Below are 14,442 nucleotides of genomic sequence, written 5' to 3'. Positions count from 1 at the left end.
TTTAGTTACTTTAGAGAGATGAATGGCGCTCTAAAATATTCGAATAACCCTAATAAACCTAGTTTGACTCCTGGAATATATTTAATGACAGAGAAACACCATCTAAAGCCTTATTATCATTAAGCAAGGCATTACCTTTGCTCCACAGTCTGCTCCTTTCTGAATGCAAAATCCAATGAACCGTGGGTCTGCCACTTTTACTAATATATTGTCAACACAATAGACATGAATGCTCCAAATGCCTCTTTGCTCCATATCCTCCACAATATTCTGGGCTGCAAGAGCCCGATAAAGACCACCATTCCCATCTGGAAAATAAAATAACCCATTAGTAGCACACCAAAACTTACTATGAAGGTAAGCCAAAGACTGTTTAATGTTTCCAAATTGGGATGAAGATCTCTGAAAAACAGTTTCACATTATAGAGCCAAGAAAAATTAATATGCATAGGGAAGGACTGAGATGTTAAATAGTTATACTACATAATTTTGGAGGTTATTTAATATAAGTATCCAGAGAATAACATTTTTTAATGTAGGACCAGGCAACCCCGAAGACCATCTGTTTCTTTTTAAACTCAGTCTCTTTTAATAATTTAACCTATAATATATTGTGAAATATAAAATTCTTTATCAGGAAATGATTATTTCAGAATATCTCAAGTTTTACTAATATTTGTAAAATTCAGGTCAGTCTTTATTTACGACCCCAACACTGACTATTTCTCCCATCTCAAAAATAAAAATACGTGAGTATTTTATACCAAATCATTCGTTAAGGAACCAGATAGATTTAAAGGTCTATGGTGACTTAAAATATAAGTAAAAGCGTCTCTTTCCCCATCTATTTTTAGTGCTGTTGTAATGTACTTCTTTTATCAACAACCTTGCTCATAGCTTACATGATGACAAAAAACTAGACAACTTCACAAAATAGAGCTAAGAATAGTAAATTATTCCATTAATCAAAAAGAATCAAGATTTAAAAAAATAAATAGATGAAATAAAAAGGGCTGGCCAGTTTGCTCAGTTGGTTAAAGCATAGCCTTATAACACCAAGGTCACAAGTTTGGATTCTTATAGCAGCCAGCAGCTAAAAAATAAATTAATAAATAAAAGCCTATATCTGGACAGCATCACTGTTAACGCTATCGTTTATTTCCTTTCAGCTTTTTCTCCAAACACAGATTCATATAGAAATGCATTTGCTGATAGTTTATTTTTATAGTTGAGATCATACTCAGGGTCACTACATGTGGCTACAGAGGCAGTATACTAGCCAACTCTAGATCGTGCTATTAACAGACTACAATGTCCACGCGCTACCTGGAATTGTGCAAAGCAGTGGCCCTAATCATAGTGTGTATGTAGTTTTGTATTTTGAGTTCTCTTAACCTAAAAAAATGATTTCTCTTTGTCATTTAATGTCTCCAAACAATTATTTTAATACTGCTTAAGAATGAATGCTATTGCTATTTATAAGCTATAATTTAGCCTCTCATTTATTAAACAGCAAATGGTTTCCAATTTTTCAGTACAATAAATAATGAGGCCATGGACACTACTGCATATAAACTTCTTTTTTATTAATCCAGGAGAAAAGACTTAATGCTGTATAAAATACTGGATGTAAAGAGACTGAATACCCTGAATGCTTGCTCTCCAGGGCAGACATCAACAAAAAGAATAAAATGATATCCATTCTACCAATGGGCATTTTCATCTTTTTAAATCATTGCCAAATTTCAAAAAAGTAAAAAATATTTATTTTTTTAACATCCAAATCACAATAATTTTTTTATTATTTTGTCAGTATACCATGCAGTTGATTTTCATGTCCATTTATCAATTCCTCCCTCCCCCATCCCTCTCCCCTCTCCCACCCATCAACATCATATCTGTTCACTTGTCTTAACAGGTTGGAGGAATTGTTGTGATTGTTAAGTCTTCTTCCCCATTCCCCCACTTGTTTGTGTATTTATTTATTTATTTTTAGCTCCCACAAATAAGTGAGAACATGTGGTATTTCTCTTTCTGTTCCTGACTTATTTCACTTAATATAATTTTTTCACTTAATATAATTTTTTCTAAGTCCATCCATGTTGCTGCGAATGGTAGTATTTCATTCTTTTTTACAGCAGAGTAGAATTCCATTGCAAATCATCATATATAAAAAATCAAAATTTAATGTTATGTTACAACGATTTCTAGTTGCCAGTTAGTAAGGATGATTACAAACCTGGAGCCATAGAAACTTTGTTCTTCTCTTCCAAAATAATTTTCCCATCAAAACTCATAGCAGGCAGCATTCCCTGCTGAAAAAAGATTACGTTCTCTTTTTTTAAACCAAAGTACTTGTGCTTTGTGAAGAACTCTTTTGTAGATTCCATTGTTCTGCCACTGGTCATTATATACCTTTGAAGAGAGAAAAGTAACAGATCTTCTAAGTAATAGTGCTATGTGAATTAGGGCAAAATAAAGTTTTGTCATTTCCTAAGATAAAAAAAATCTTTGAGAGTGCTTGCTTCTTATTTTGATTTCCTTCATCTTTTTCTTAAGATACATTCATTAGCTGCTACCCAAGGGTAATCTCTTCCAGCAATTTCACCAATCCTTATGTATAAAATAACAATATTAAACATACCTCTTGCAATAGAGAACCTATAACTGAGTTAAGTAAACATTTTAGAGCTCTATGAAAGTATATTATAAATTTAAAACTCCTATCCTAAATAAATAGGGAGAAAAGGGTAACTGTAATACAGTCTAATGATTTCTTGTGGTTCTTTTTATTAAAAGTTGAAATGAAACCTGGGCTCTCATCATTATCCATTAAGAATCTAAAAAGTATAATTATATTCTCTGTTGGCACAAAAATCCAACCATGCCAGTGTGGCAAAGGAGAAACAAATTTTATCCAAAACAACAATTAGTGACTGTAGTAGTTTTTGCCAATACTAGAATGTAAACTACATATTAGTAGGGATTTTTGTCTGTTTTCGTTACTGATTTATCCTCAGCATCTAGAAGCTGGCACTGGATTAATATTTGTTGAATGAATAAATGAATGAAGAAAATGGTATAATTTCCACCAAAGTAGATATCTGTTTAACAAATTATCCTGGGTATTTTGAACTTTATGTACACAGGTTTGGCCATGATTTTGAAGATAACAAAAGAGGTGGCTAAACTGCTCTGTATAAAAGAGCAGAAATTCTGAGTTGTGAGGAGATGGGAGAAAGATACAGAAGAAAATCCAACATGATAGTAGGAGGCCAGGGCTGTAGGTAGAATGATGGCCTCTTAGAACACCTCTTAGATGTCCCTCAAAACCTCTCACAGGAATCAATATGGAAAACATAGTTCACAGCAGGCCAGCACTCATGTTGAGAAAAGCTAGGAAAGCTGGGAAAATTACAAAAAGCATATTTTTAAAGGCTTCAGAGAGCCACAGAGGCAACACAGATTAGAACTAAAATTCCAAAGAGATAGAATCTTTCAAAGGGGAACTAAGGATATGCAGCTGTGTTGTCCTGAGGGTATTTGCTGATTTGGGCACAGGTTAGTGGTGGAGAATCTGGGCTTGGGCCCAAGGTTGCTGCTGGGGGACAGAGAACCAGCAGACCTTGTGTTGGTCACATAGGACTAAAATAACAAGATTAAGGACTTAAGCGATCTCAAACACAAAGGTAGTTTTCACCTCAAAATGTGCTAACTTCCATAGCTGCTCTGGGAAAGAGATTAAAAAGCTAAGCAAAAAACTTAAGCAGAGCAGAATTTCCTGTAATCTCTTGGCGCTTAGGAGACAAACATTGACTTGGATAGAGGCCATAAGAATACAGCATAGTAGTAGTGACTGAGAACACATGCCCATAGCAGAGCAGCTTTCATCTGATGTGTATGTGGAAGACATGAGGGTGGGGGAGGACTAGATAACCTGGTAATGAAGGATGTGAGTTTCTAGACTAAAATTGCCCACTGAGTACCCAGAGCAGTGGCTGAAAATAGACTCATACCACATCATCACCACATTTCAAATTTTAAAGATAAGAAGAGACCCTAAATGCTTTCAGAGAGGGGTGGAAAAAAAGATAGAGAATCTGAATGGCATTAGATCTCGGAACAGCAATGCTAGAAACAATACAGCAACGCCTTCAAATTTCAGAAGGAAACTGATTTTCAATCTGAAATTCTACATTTAGACAAACTATCAATTAGTATGAGTTTCTAGACTAAGAGTCCACTGAGTACCTTTAGGGATGTAAAAGTTGGAAGTGAGTATATATTGCTCATTAAGGCTATAATGGTCATCTATCAAGCTATAACATATATTACTTTTAACATATATAGTAAATTACACCTCCCAAGAAAATCAGTAGTAACAGGAAATACAAGAGTACTTCATGGAAAGTACCTTCATCAAAGGTTAAAGGAAATATGAGGGTTCAGGGAAAGATTCGTATTATATTTTTAATTTATTTACTTATTTATTTATTTTGAATATTCATGAGATACAAAGCTGATTGTCCCCCTTCCTGCCCATGATGTGGGGGCCAGATTCATATTGGGGACATATCCATTACCAGAAATTGCTTTTGTACTCTTCGTCCTCTTCCAATTATCCCCCAACCTCCCTGTCCCACCCCTTCTCCCCTCAACTTCAATTTGTAGTCCTAGGAATGTTCCCTCCCTCTGTTGGATCATGGGACTACTGTGGTCTTTCTTTCCTGCCTTCCTTTCTCTCTTAGCTCCCACAAATGAGTGAGCACATGAGGTATTTATCCCTCTGTGCTTTGCTTGTTTCACTCAACATAAGTTTCTCCAGGTTCATCCATGTTGTTGCAAATGGGAGTATTTCATTCTTTTTTATGGCAGAGTAGTATTCCATAGTGTATATATGCCACAGTTTCCTTATCCACTCATCTATTAATGAACATTTAGGTTGGTTCCATATCTTAGCTATTGTAAACAGAGCTGCAATAAACATGGGAGTGCAGGTATCCCTTTGACATGATGATTTCCATTCCTCTGGATATATACCCAGAAGAGGGATTGCTGGATCATATGGAAGATCTATCTGTAGTTGTTTGAGAAACCTCCAAATTATTTTCCAAAGTAGTTGTACTAATTTACATTCCCACCAACAGTGCAGTAGTGTTCCCTTCTCTCCACACCCTCGTCAGCATTTGGTATTCACTGTCTTTTTGATCTTAGCCAGTCAAACTGGAATGAGGTGGTATCTCAATGTGGTTTTAATTTGCATTTCCCTGATGACTAGTGATGTTGAGCATTTTTTCACATATCTGTTGGCCATTTGTATGTCTTCCTTTGAAAAATGTCTATTCAGCTCCTTTGCCCATTTTTTAATTGGGTCATTTATTTTTTTACTGTATAATTGCTTGAGTTCTATGTATATTCTGGATATTAGTCCCTTGTCAGATGCATAGTTGGCAAAAATTTTCTCCCACTCTGTAGGTTGTCTTTTCACTCTGTTGATTGTTTCTTTTGCTGTACAGAAATTTTTAGTTTGATATAGTTGCATTTATTTTTTCTTTTGCTGCTTGTGCTTTTGGGCTCATGTTCATAAAGCCTGTGCCCTGATCTAACTGCTGAAGTGTTTCACCTGTATTTTTCCCTTAGTAATTTTACAGTTTCAGGTTTTATACCTAGGTCTTCAATCCATTTTGAGTTGATTTTACTGTATGGTGAGAGATGCATATCAAGTTTCATTCTTCTGCATATGGATATCCAGTTTTCCCAGCACCACTTGTTGAAGAGGCAATCTTTTTCCCCAATGTAGATTTTTGTTGCCTTTGTCTAATATCAGATGGCTATAAGCCTGAGGAGTGATTTCTGGGTTCTCTATTTTACTCCACTGGTCTGAATGTCTATTTTTATACCAGTACCATGCTGTTTTGGTTTACAACAGCTTTGTAGTACAATTTGAAGTCAGGCAGAGTTATGCCTCCACCTTTGTTTTTTGGGTTTTTTTTTTTTTTGCTCAGGATTGTTTTGGCTATTCGGGGTATTTTGCTTTTCCATATAGAAGGTAACATTGTTTTCTCCATTTCTGTGAAGAATGTCATTGGTATTTTGATGGGGATTGCATCGAATCTATAGATCACTTTGGGTAGTATAGACTTTTTCACAATGTTAATTCTTCCAATCCAAGACCATGGAATATCTTTCCATCTTTTTGTGTCTTCTTTAATTTCTTTCAAAAGTGGTTTGTAACTCTCATTGTAGAGGTCTTTAACCTCCTTGGTTAAATTGATCCCTAGGTATTGTATTTTTTTAGTGACAATTGTAAATGGGCTTTATTTCTCTTTCTGTTAATTCATTGAGTATATAAATGCTACTGATTTCTGGGCATTTATTTTGTATCCTGCAACATTACTGAAGTCATTAACCAGCTCTAGGAGTTTTTTGATAGAGTGTTTAGGTTTTTCTATATATAGTATCATGTTATCTGCAAATAGGGAAAGTTTAGCTTCATCCTCTCCAATCTGGATTCCCTTTATTTCTTTCTCTTGCCTGATTGCTCTAGTTTGTACCTCCAGCCCTACGCTGAATAGAAGTGTTGAATGGTTATCCTTGTCTTGTCCCTGTCCTTAAGGGGAAGGCCTTCAATTTTTCCCCATTCAGAGTAATACTGGCAGTGGGCTTGTCATAAATGGCTTTTATTGTGTTAAGATATTTTCCTTCTATACCTAATTTGTTGAGAGTCTTTATCGTGAAGGAATGTTGAATTTTGTCAAATGCTTTTTCAGCATCTATTGAGATAATCATATGGTCTTTGTCCTCGAGCTTGCTGATGTGATGTATCACATTTATTGACTTTCATATGTTGAACCATCCTTGCATCCCTGAGATGAATCCCACTTGATCATAGTGTATAATTTTTTTAATATGTTGCTGTATTCGAATTGCTAATATTTTGTTGAGGATTTTCGTATCTAGGTTCATCAAAGATATTGGCCTATAATTTTCTTTTTTTGTTGTGTCTTTTTCTGGTTTTGGTATCAGAGTTATGTTGGCCTAATAGAATGAGTTTGGGAGAGTAGAGTCTGTTTCAATTGTCTGGAACAGTTTCATGAGAATTGGTATTAACTCCTCTTTAAAAGTTTGATAGAATTCAGCTGTAAAGCCATCCAGACCCGGGCTTTTTGTTGTTGGAAGATTGCTAATTACCACTTCAATCTCCTTCTTTATTATTGGTCTGTTCAGGTTTTCTATCTCTTCTTGGTGCAGTCTTGGTAATTTATATGTGTCTAGAAACTTATCCATATCTTCCAGATTTTCAAATTTGTTGTCATATAGTTGTCTATAGTAGTCTCTAATGATTCTTTGTACTTCTGTGGTGTCAGTTGTAATGTATCCCTTTTCATTTCTGATTTTTGTTATCTGGGTCTTCTCTCACTTTTTTTTGTTAATCTAGCTAACGGTGTGTCTATTTTGTTTATCTTCTCGAAAAAACAACTTTTAGTATGTTAATCTTTTCTATTGTTTTTTGGGTCTCTATTTCATTTAGTTCTGCTCTGATCTTAATTATTTCTTTCCATCTACTGCCTTTAGGTTTGGATTGTTGGTTTTTTTTCAAGTTCTTTGAGGTGCAGCGTTAGGTCATTTATTTGGAGTCTTTCCATTTTTTTGATATAAGCATTTACTGCAATAAATTTCCCTCTTAGTACTGCTTTTGCAGTATCCGACAAGTTTTGGTATGATGTATCTTTATTTTCATTAGTTTCTAAAAATTTTTTGATTTCCTGTTTAATTTCTTCTTGAACCCGTAGGTCATTCAGGAGCCTATTATTTATTTTCCATGTATTTGTATCTCTTCCAGTGATTTGCTTATTGTTTAGCTCCGGTTTTAATCCACTGTGGTCTGAAGAGATTGTTAGAATGATTTCAATTTTTTAAAATTTGCTGAGACTAGATTTGTGACCTAATATGTGGTCTATCCTGGAGAATGTACCATGAGTTGATGAGAAGAAAGTGCATTCTTCAGCTGTTGAGTGAAATGTTCTGTATATATCTGCCAAGTCCAGTTGGTCTAGGGTGTAGATTAAATCCTGTATTTTTTTGTTGACTTGTTGCCTGGAAATCCTGTCCCATACTGAGAGAGGGGTGTTCAGATCACCCACTATTAATGTATTAGGATCTATCTCCTTCTTTAGGTCTAAGAGTGTTTGCTTGATATATCTGGGTGCTCTGGTATTGGATGCATACATGTTTATGACTGTTAAGTCGTCTAGCTGGATAGTTCCCCTTATCATTATATAATGGCCTTCTTTCTCTTTTTTTAATGTTTTTTTGTTTTAAAGTCTATTTTATCCGATATAAGAATAGCTACGCCTGTTCGTTTTTGGTTTCCACTTGCATGGTATAACTTTTTCCATCCCTTCACTTTTAGTCTATGAGTGTCTTTACAGGTGAGGTGGGTCTCTTGAGAACAACATATACTTGGGTCTATCTTTTTCATCCAGTCAGTTAGTCTGTGTCTTTTGAATGGGGAGTTTAGTCCATTCACATTTAGTTATTGAGAAGTGTTGTTTAATTCCTGTCATTTAATTGCTAATTAGGTGGTTTAAATATCTTTTGATCATTATTTCCCCTTTTACTTCTCTTCTCCAATGTGAGTTGGGGATTTAAGGCAGGATGGTTTAGCTTCTTTCTCTTTCTTGCTGGCATTTTTGTTTTAACTGTGGGTTTTGCTCTTTCTTGTGTATCCGTGATGATGGTCACCATTATTCAGAATCCAGATGAATGACTCCCTTGAGAATTTCTTACAGGGCTGGTCCTGTGGTGGTGAACTTCCACGACTTTTGTTTGTCTGGGAAATAAACTATTTCTCCCCCATTTCTGAAGGAGAGCCTTGCTGGGTAAAGAATTTTTGGCTGGCAGTTTTTTTCTTTTACTATTTTGAATATATCGTTCCACTTTCTTCTGACCTGTAGGGTTTCGGTTGAGAAGTCTGCTGTTAGTTTGATGGGGGTTCCCCTACAAGTGACCTGACACTTTTCTCTTGCTGCTTGTAGAATTCTCTGTCTTTGAGCTTTGTGAATATAACTGTAATATGTCTTTGGGAGGATCTTTTTGGGTTGAATCTGTTTGGGGACCTTTGAGCTTCCTGGATCTGAAGGTCTGTATCTTGCCCTGCACCTGGGAAGTTTTGTTACTATTTCCTTGAGTAGGTTTATGATACCTTTTCCCTTCTCCTACCCTTCAGGAATACCCACAATTCGGATGTTAGAGCACTTGAGATTGTCTGCTCTCTCACTTAGGTTTTCCTCATTATTTTTAATTCTTTTTTCCTTTTTTTTGCCTGCCCAAGTTATTTTAAAAAGACCACCTTCAAGCTCTGAAATTCTTTCTTCTGCTTGCTCTACCCTGGTGTTCAAGCTCTCAGTCGTGCTTTTTATTTCATTGAGTGAGTCTTTCATTTCTAGAAGTTCTGCTACACTCTTTTTTATGGTATTAATCTCTTTGTAGATTTCCTCCTTCATATTCTGGATGTTTTTTCTTGTTTCATTGTGTTCTCTAATTGAGTCTTCCTTTATTTCTTCAAGTTTTCTTAAGATAATTACTTGAAATTCATTTTCAGACATTTCATGGATTCCCGGTTCCATGGAGTCTGACTTTGGGGCATTACTGTATCCTTTCAGTGGTGTCATTTCTTCTTTATTGTTTGTACTTCATGTTTTTTTGCTGATGCTTGGTCATTTGGTAGGGGGTTTGCTTCTTCTATTATACTGAGGTTGGCTGTGGAGTGGCCTTGGTTGCTACTGCAGGGGGTGAACTGTCTTACTTGACAGTAGGTGTGGTGGTGGTGATGTTAAAACAACTTGGTTCCCGTTCTAGACTCTGTGGTCATAGAATGAGCCCCTAATGCATGGAGTTCTACTGGGCCAAACTCAGTGGGTCAGATCTATAGGCTGGTGCCCCCCCTAAGTCTGAGGCTGGATGAGGTGCCACATGGAGCCGTGTGGTTCCACTGGCTGGCTGGCGCCGGCGGGCTCACCTGCACAGTGCCAGTTCAGGGCAGCAGGGCAGGGCCTGGAGCTCCCCCCGTGCCTGGATGCAAGGTGGCGGGGTGTGGGGACCACGTGGAGCCACATGGTTTCACTGGCTGGCTGGGTGGCACCAGCGGGCTAACCTGCCTATATTATCTTTTAGTTCTATTTTTCCACGAACTTTTTAAAGTACCCTCATATGTCTGCTTATGAATAAAGTGCATATGCATTTTGAATATTATAAAACAATATATGTTTAGACACACTTCCATCATGAGACATATCTTACCATGGAATGATGCATTTGTTGCCATAATATTTTTCAGCTAACTGTTGTAGCTTCAGAATACGCTCTGCTTGAATCTGAAAAAGTGTCTTATGGGATGGCAAACCAACATCATACATCCCCTTTGGATATGCAACACCGAGTCTTGTGCCCTGCCCACCAGCTAAAAGAAGAACTGCAACTTTGTTCTGAGAAATCTGGAAAAGTCCTGGAAAAGAAAACACATGTCATAAAACCTCTATAATTCAACACTAGTATTAAACATATATAGGTAGCAGCAAAGATTCACCCTATCTACAAAAGACAAAGAAAACAGAATCTACACAGAATCGTGAATGACTATCTTGTTAATAAAAACACTTTTATTATTTAAAAAATTAAATGTATGCAACCTAACCAAACTCCAAACAATAAATGATATACTTTAATAAACTAATAAAGTACTTTTTTCTGATAACATCAGGAGACAAAAACCAAGAGATGTTATGAATGTTTTTCAAGAATTTGACTACTTATTAGATGTGGCAAGTCAAGAAAAAGATAGGATAAAAGAAGACATCAAGGTTTCAGGATGAATGATATTAAATTACCTCCAGCCTATAAATCAATAATAAACAAATAAACAAACAATGAGCATGCAAATATACTAGGCAAGCTACTACCCTGTAAATGTAAAGAAACCTTCAGTTAGGAAAGCAGTACAGTGGTTAAGACCAGGCTCTGAAGTTAGGCCATCTGATTTGAAACCCAACTCAACTGAGTGAGCATAGAGGATTACCTGCAAAGGGCATTAAGAGACTTTGTAAAGTGATGGAGATGTTCTATATCTTGACTGGGGTGGTAGTTATATGGGTATATACATCTGTTAAAACATAAAACTAGTGTGTTTTATTATTAAACCCATTATAAAATTAGAACTGTCCCCGTCCTGATTTTTCCTTGTTAGTAAATAAGTATAGTCCAAGGACATTATTTGGCAACTATTCCAGCTATTTTTCAAGTGAAAATTCAAAAGCACATTACATAATTCCATAATTTTCACCTTAGCTACCTGAGACTTAATTTTCTTTCTTCCTTTCCTAGAAACAGAATTGTTCTTGTCATTATCTCCACAACATTTAATTGTACCTTATCAGAGTTTGAAAATAAGAAAATAAAATCAGGGGTAACATTAGAACCCAAAATAGTAACCCCCATACCAGCCAGCCACCAAAAGAAAAGGGGTTGGGGGGCCTAGCTAGTTAGCTCACTCAGTAGAGTGTGGGGCAGGAAACACCAAGGTTGAGAGTTCAGATCCCTATGTTGGCCAGCTACCAAAAATAAATAAAATAAAATAAAATGAATAACCATAATCTAGGAAGTAAGTATAATTTTCCCCATTTTAGGGATAACAGAGAGAAGTTAAGAGGCTTGCCCAAGGTCACACAGCTAGTAAATGCGAATGTGAATCAGTATTAGAACCTGACTCCAGGACCTATTCACCAGCACATTACCATGCAGTCTCTTACCATGCCCAAATACTTAGATATATTACAGCACAGTAATTTCTAGGTGTGTAAACATCCTTCCAATCTGTTGCCATTTCTTCACTTTTCCACTGAATTCATGAGAGGTTGTGCCACCTTTTTTTTAATCTGTCTTACCCACTACCCTGCATGGAAAAGCTGCTGAGCTGGGAAGAGCCAACATTCTACAAAACTTTCCAAACACCAAAATTTTTAACAGCATTCTGAGTTTCTGTCCATCCTTAGGCAAGCTCCATAACCACCATATAACAAAAACTGATTGAGAGGAAGGAATGTGAAGGGAGCAGAAAACCATATAAGGCAGATTTGAAAACTGTTTTACATTTGGTTATTCCCAGAGGTATCAAAGAAAATATGGTTTCTGGGGAATAAATTTAATTCTGCTGTCATTCACCCACAAAGTATTACTTGAAAATACAAGTTTATAATCCCTTACCTAAACCTTTAGGTCAGATTTGTTTCAGAATGCAGAACTCTTCAAAATTTAGAAAAGAAGTAAAGTACATATACAATATGTTATATTATGTTTATCCCTGGCAGATCTGAAACAGCACCCTATAATCACATTAAGTGGGATAAATAAAGTTTATAAATAGTCTCATATCTGTTGAGGTCAAGTTCTGCTACAAAACAGGTTTTGCACCTTTTTAGAATTGTAGATAAAGAACTGTGATCTGTCTAGACACTCACATACCACCGAAGGTGTTAGAATCAGAAATATTTCTGAACATCTTCAAAAAAAGATCCATATACATATTTTGGACACAGAGGCCTCTGTTCTTTTTGTACTATATATTTTCTTCATATGGCACATGCATTTTAAGTTATTTTACTTGTAATGTGGCTGTAGCCATTCTTCCTGACTTCTTACTTTTACTTTCAGTCCAAACATAAATTATATCCCTCAACCACCTTACCTGGAAAAGGTAAAAGCCATGCTCCCAGAGCCAGCTCCATGTCTCAGCTCCTGCTCACCTGATGCTACTCAGCACCAATTCAGTGCTTTCCACTGGTTCTAACCAGTTACCAAAATATCCCTATTAAACTTTTCTCTTACGTGGATCAGTTCCCTAAACTACCTCATTCTGATTTTCCAATTTCTTCCTGTTTTAAAGTTTTTCTAGCCAGCAGCCCACAGTGGCCTCATTCTTTATTCAAATAAATGGCATGAATTTGTTTCCTAAACCCTTGTTTGCCATATTTTCTTCAATTCTTCTTTCCATCTGTGGACTTGATAACCAATCTGGTCACCACTTCTTAAGCATGGCACTGAGATTATGCCTGCCAGTATATATTTCCAGGTAGACAAAGATTTACAACTCATCTCCAACTAACCACAACTCTTATAATGAGTTATAACACAATCCGTGTATATTTGTGATTAAAAAACGTTTCTGCATTAACTCCTTCCTGCTTATGCATCTCACTTATGAGCAGACAGAGAAAAACAAGAGGAAAAAAAGCAGTCCCTGGAGTGTCAAGGCCAGCTACAATTCAAAAACAAAATGCAGCTATGGCTGTTGTTCACAGTATCAAATTGTGTGTATACTGGCTGAAGTACTCATCCACTTTGGCTATGTTACTAGAATAAAACTGCAATGTTTATCAAAAGCATTTAATTTAAATCAGCATCTGTCTTATAATGACAGAAAAAATACTGTTTGAAATTAAGTGGGCCAATAAAATTCAATAAGCTTTTTGGTTATATGGTAAAAGTACATTATTTCAAACTGTATTTGTCATCACATAAATATTATATGGGCAGCACTGCATCTATCTGAAAAATGTTAACTGATTATAAATGCACTTAGCCCATATGACGATTAGGAAATTACGATAGTAAGGAAATTATCTCCTATCCTAAAACTACTTTGGTGGAAATGTGAAAAAAAACTGAAAAGTACATCACTATATCGTCCTTTCCATTGCTCCACTATAGTAAACAAGAGTTTACAACGTTCCTATGGAAGGGACCTCAACACAAACCAAATCTGAGGCAAAAAAGAAAAAAAAAAAAATATTCAAGCCAAGGTGAGACATTTCCAGGGCTGGGGTGCATCTCTCTCCTTAGAGAGTCATGTGTTATAGATCCAAGGGAGGCCAAGTACTTTTCCTGATAATATTTACAAAAAAACAGAAAGAAAAGTTTACAGTCAGAGGTCAAATGCTTCCTGGATAACTCCCTGCTTGGACTAGTTCCTCCCATACATTTTAACTTGGGAATGTGCCTGAAACAGAGAAGACAGCACAGGTGCTTTCAAATAAAGCAGTGCCAGAACTCTCATTTAAATTGTCAACACTCCAGGACAAGTGGAGTGGGTAAACAGGCTATTCAACTGGTGGAAATAAAGGAGAGCTATCCAAGAAAGTCAGAGGAGATATTTTAAGTCTGTAATTTTTAATCACGTTACAGCTGAAACGATTTCCCCAAAATCTTAAGCACAAAAAGCAGACTAATAAGGGAAATTTCTATTTGAACTGGTTTTAGATACTGGGGGAATTACTGTGAATTTCATTAAGTGTAATAATGGCTTTGTGATTAACTATATATTTAGAGATACAAACTGAACTACATGTGTGTAAAAATAACACGATGTTTGGAATTTGCATTAAAATA

General features: G+C 36.1%; 1 protein-coding gene across 5 annotated transcripts in view; it reads right to left on the bottom strand.

Annotated features, from left to right (window-relative positions):
* Positions 1-14,442, bottom strand: part of UAP1 (UDP-N-acetylglucosamine pyrophosphorylase 1) — a 41,847-nt gene that overhangs the window by 15,277 nt on the left and 12,128 nt on the right. For all 5 annotated transcript variants that reach the window (XM_063105259.1, XM_063105262.1, XM_063105263.1 and 2 more), the window contains exons 3-5: positions 10,303-10,507; positions 2,240-2,415; positions 136-308 (exon numbers count right to left, since the gene is read on the bottom strand). In XM_063105259.1, the coding sequence (XP_062961329.1) occupies positions 136-308; positions 2,240-2,415; positions 10,303-10,507 (554 nt within the window). The remainder of the gene's footprint in view (positions 1-135; positions 309-2,239; positions 2,416-10,302; positions 10,508-14,442) is intronic.

The sequence above is a fragment of the Cynocephalus volans genome, chromosome 8, assembly GCF_027409185.1.
Source record: "Cynocephalus volans isolate mCynVol1 chromosome 8, mCynVol1.pri, whole genome shotgun sequence".
Lineage (NCBI taxonomy): Eukaryota > Metazoa > Chordata > Mammalia > Dermoptera > Cynocephalidae > Cynocephalus > Cynocephalus volans.
This window is presented reverse-complemented; position numbering and strand designations above follow the sequence as displayed.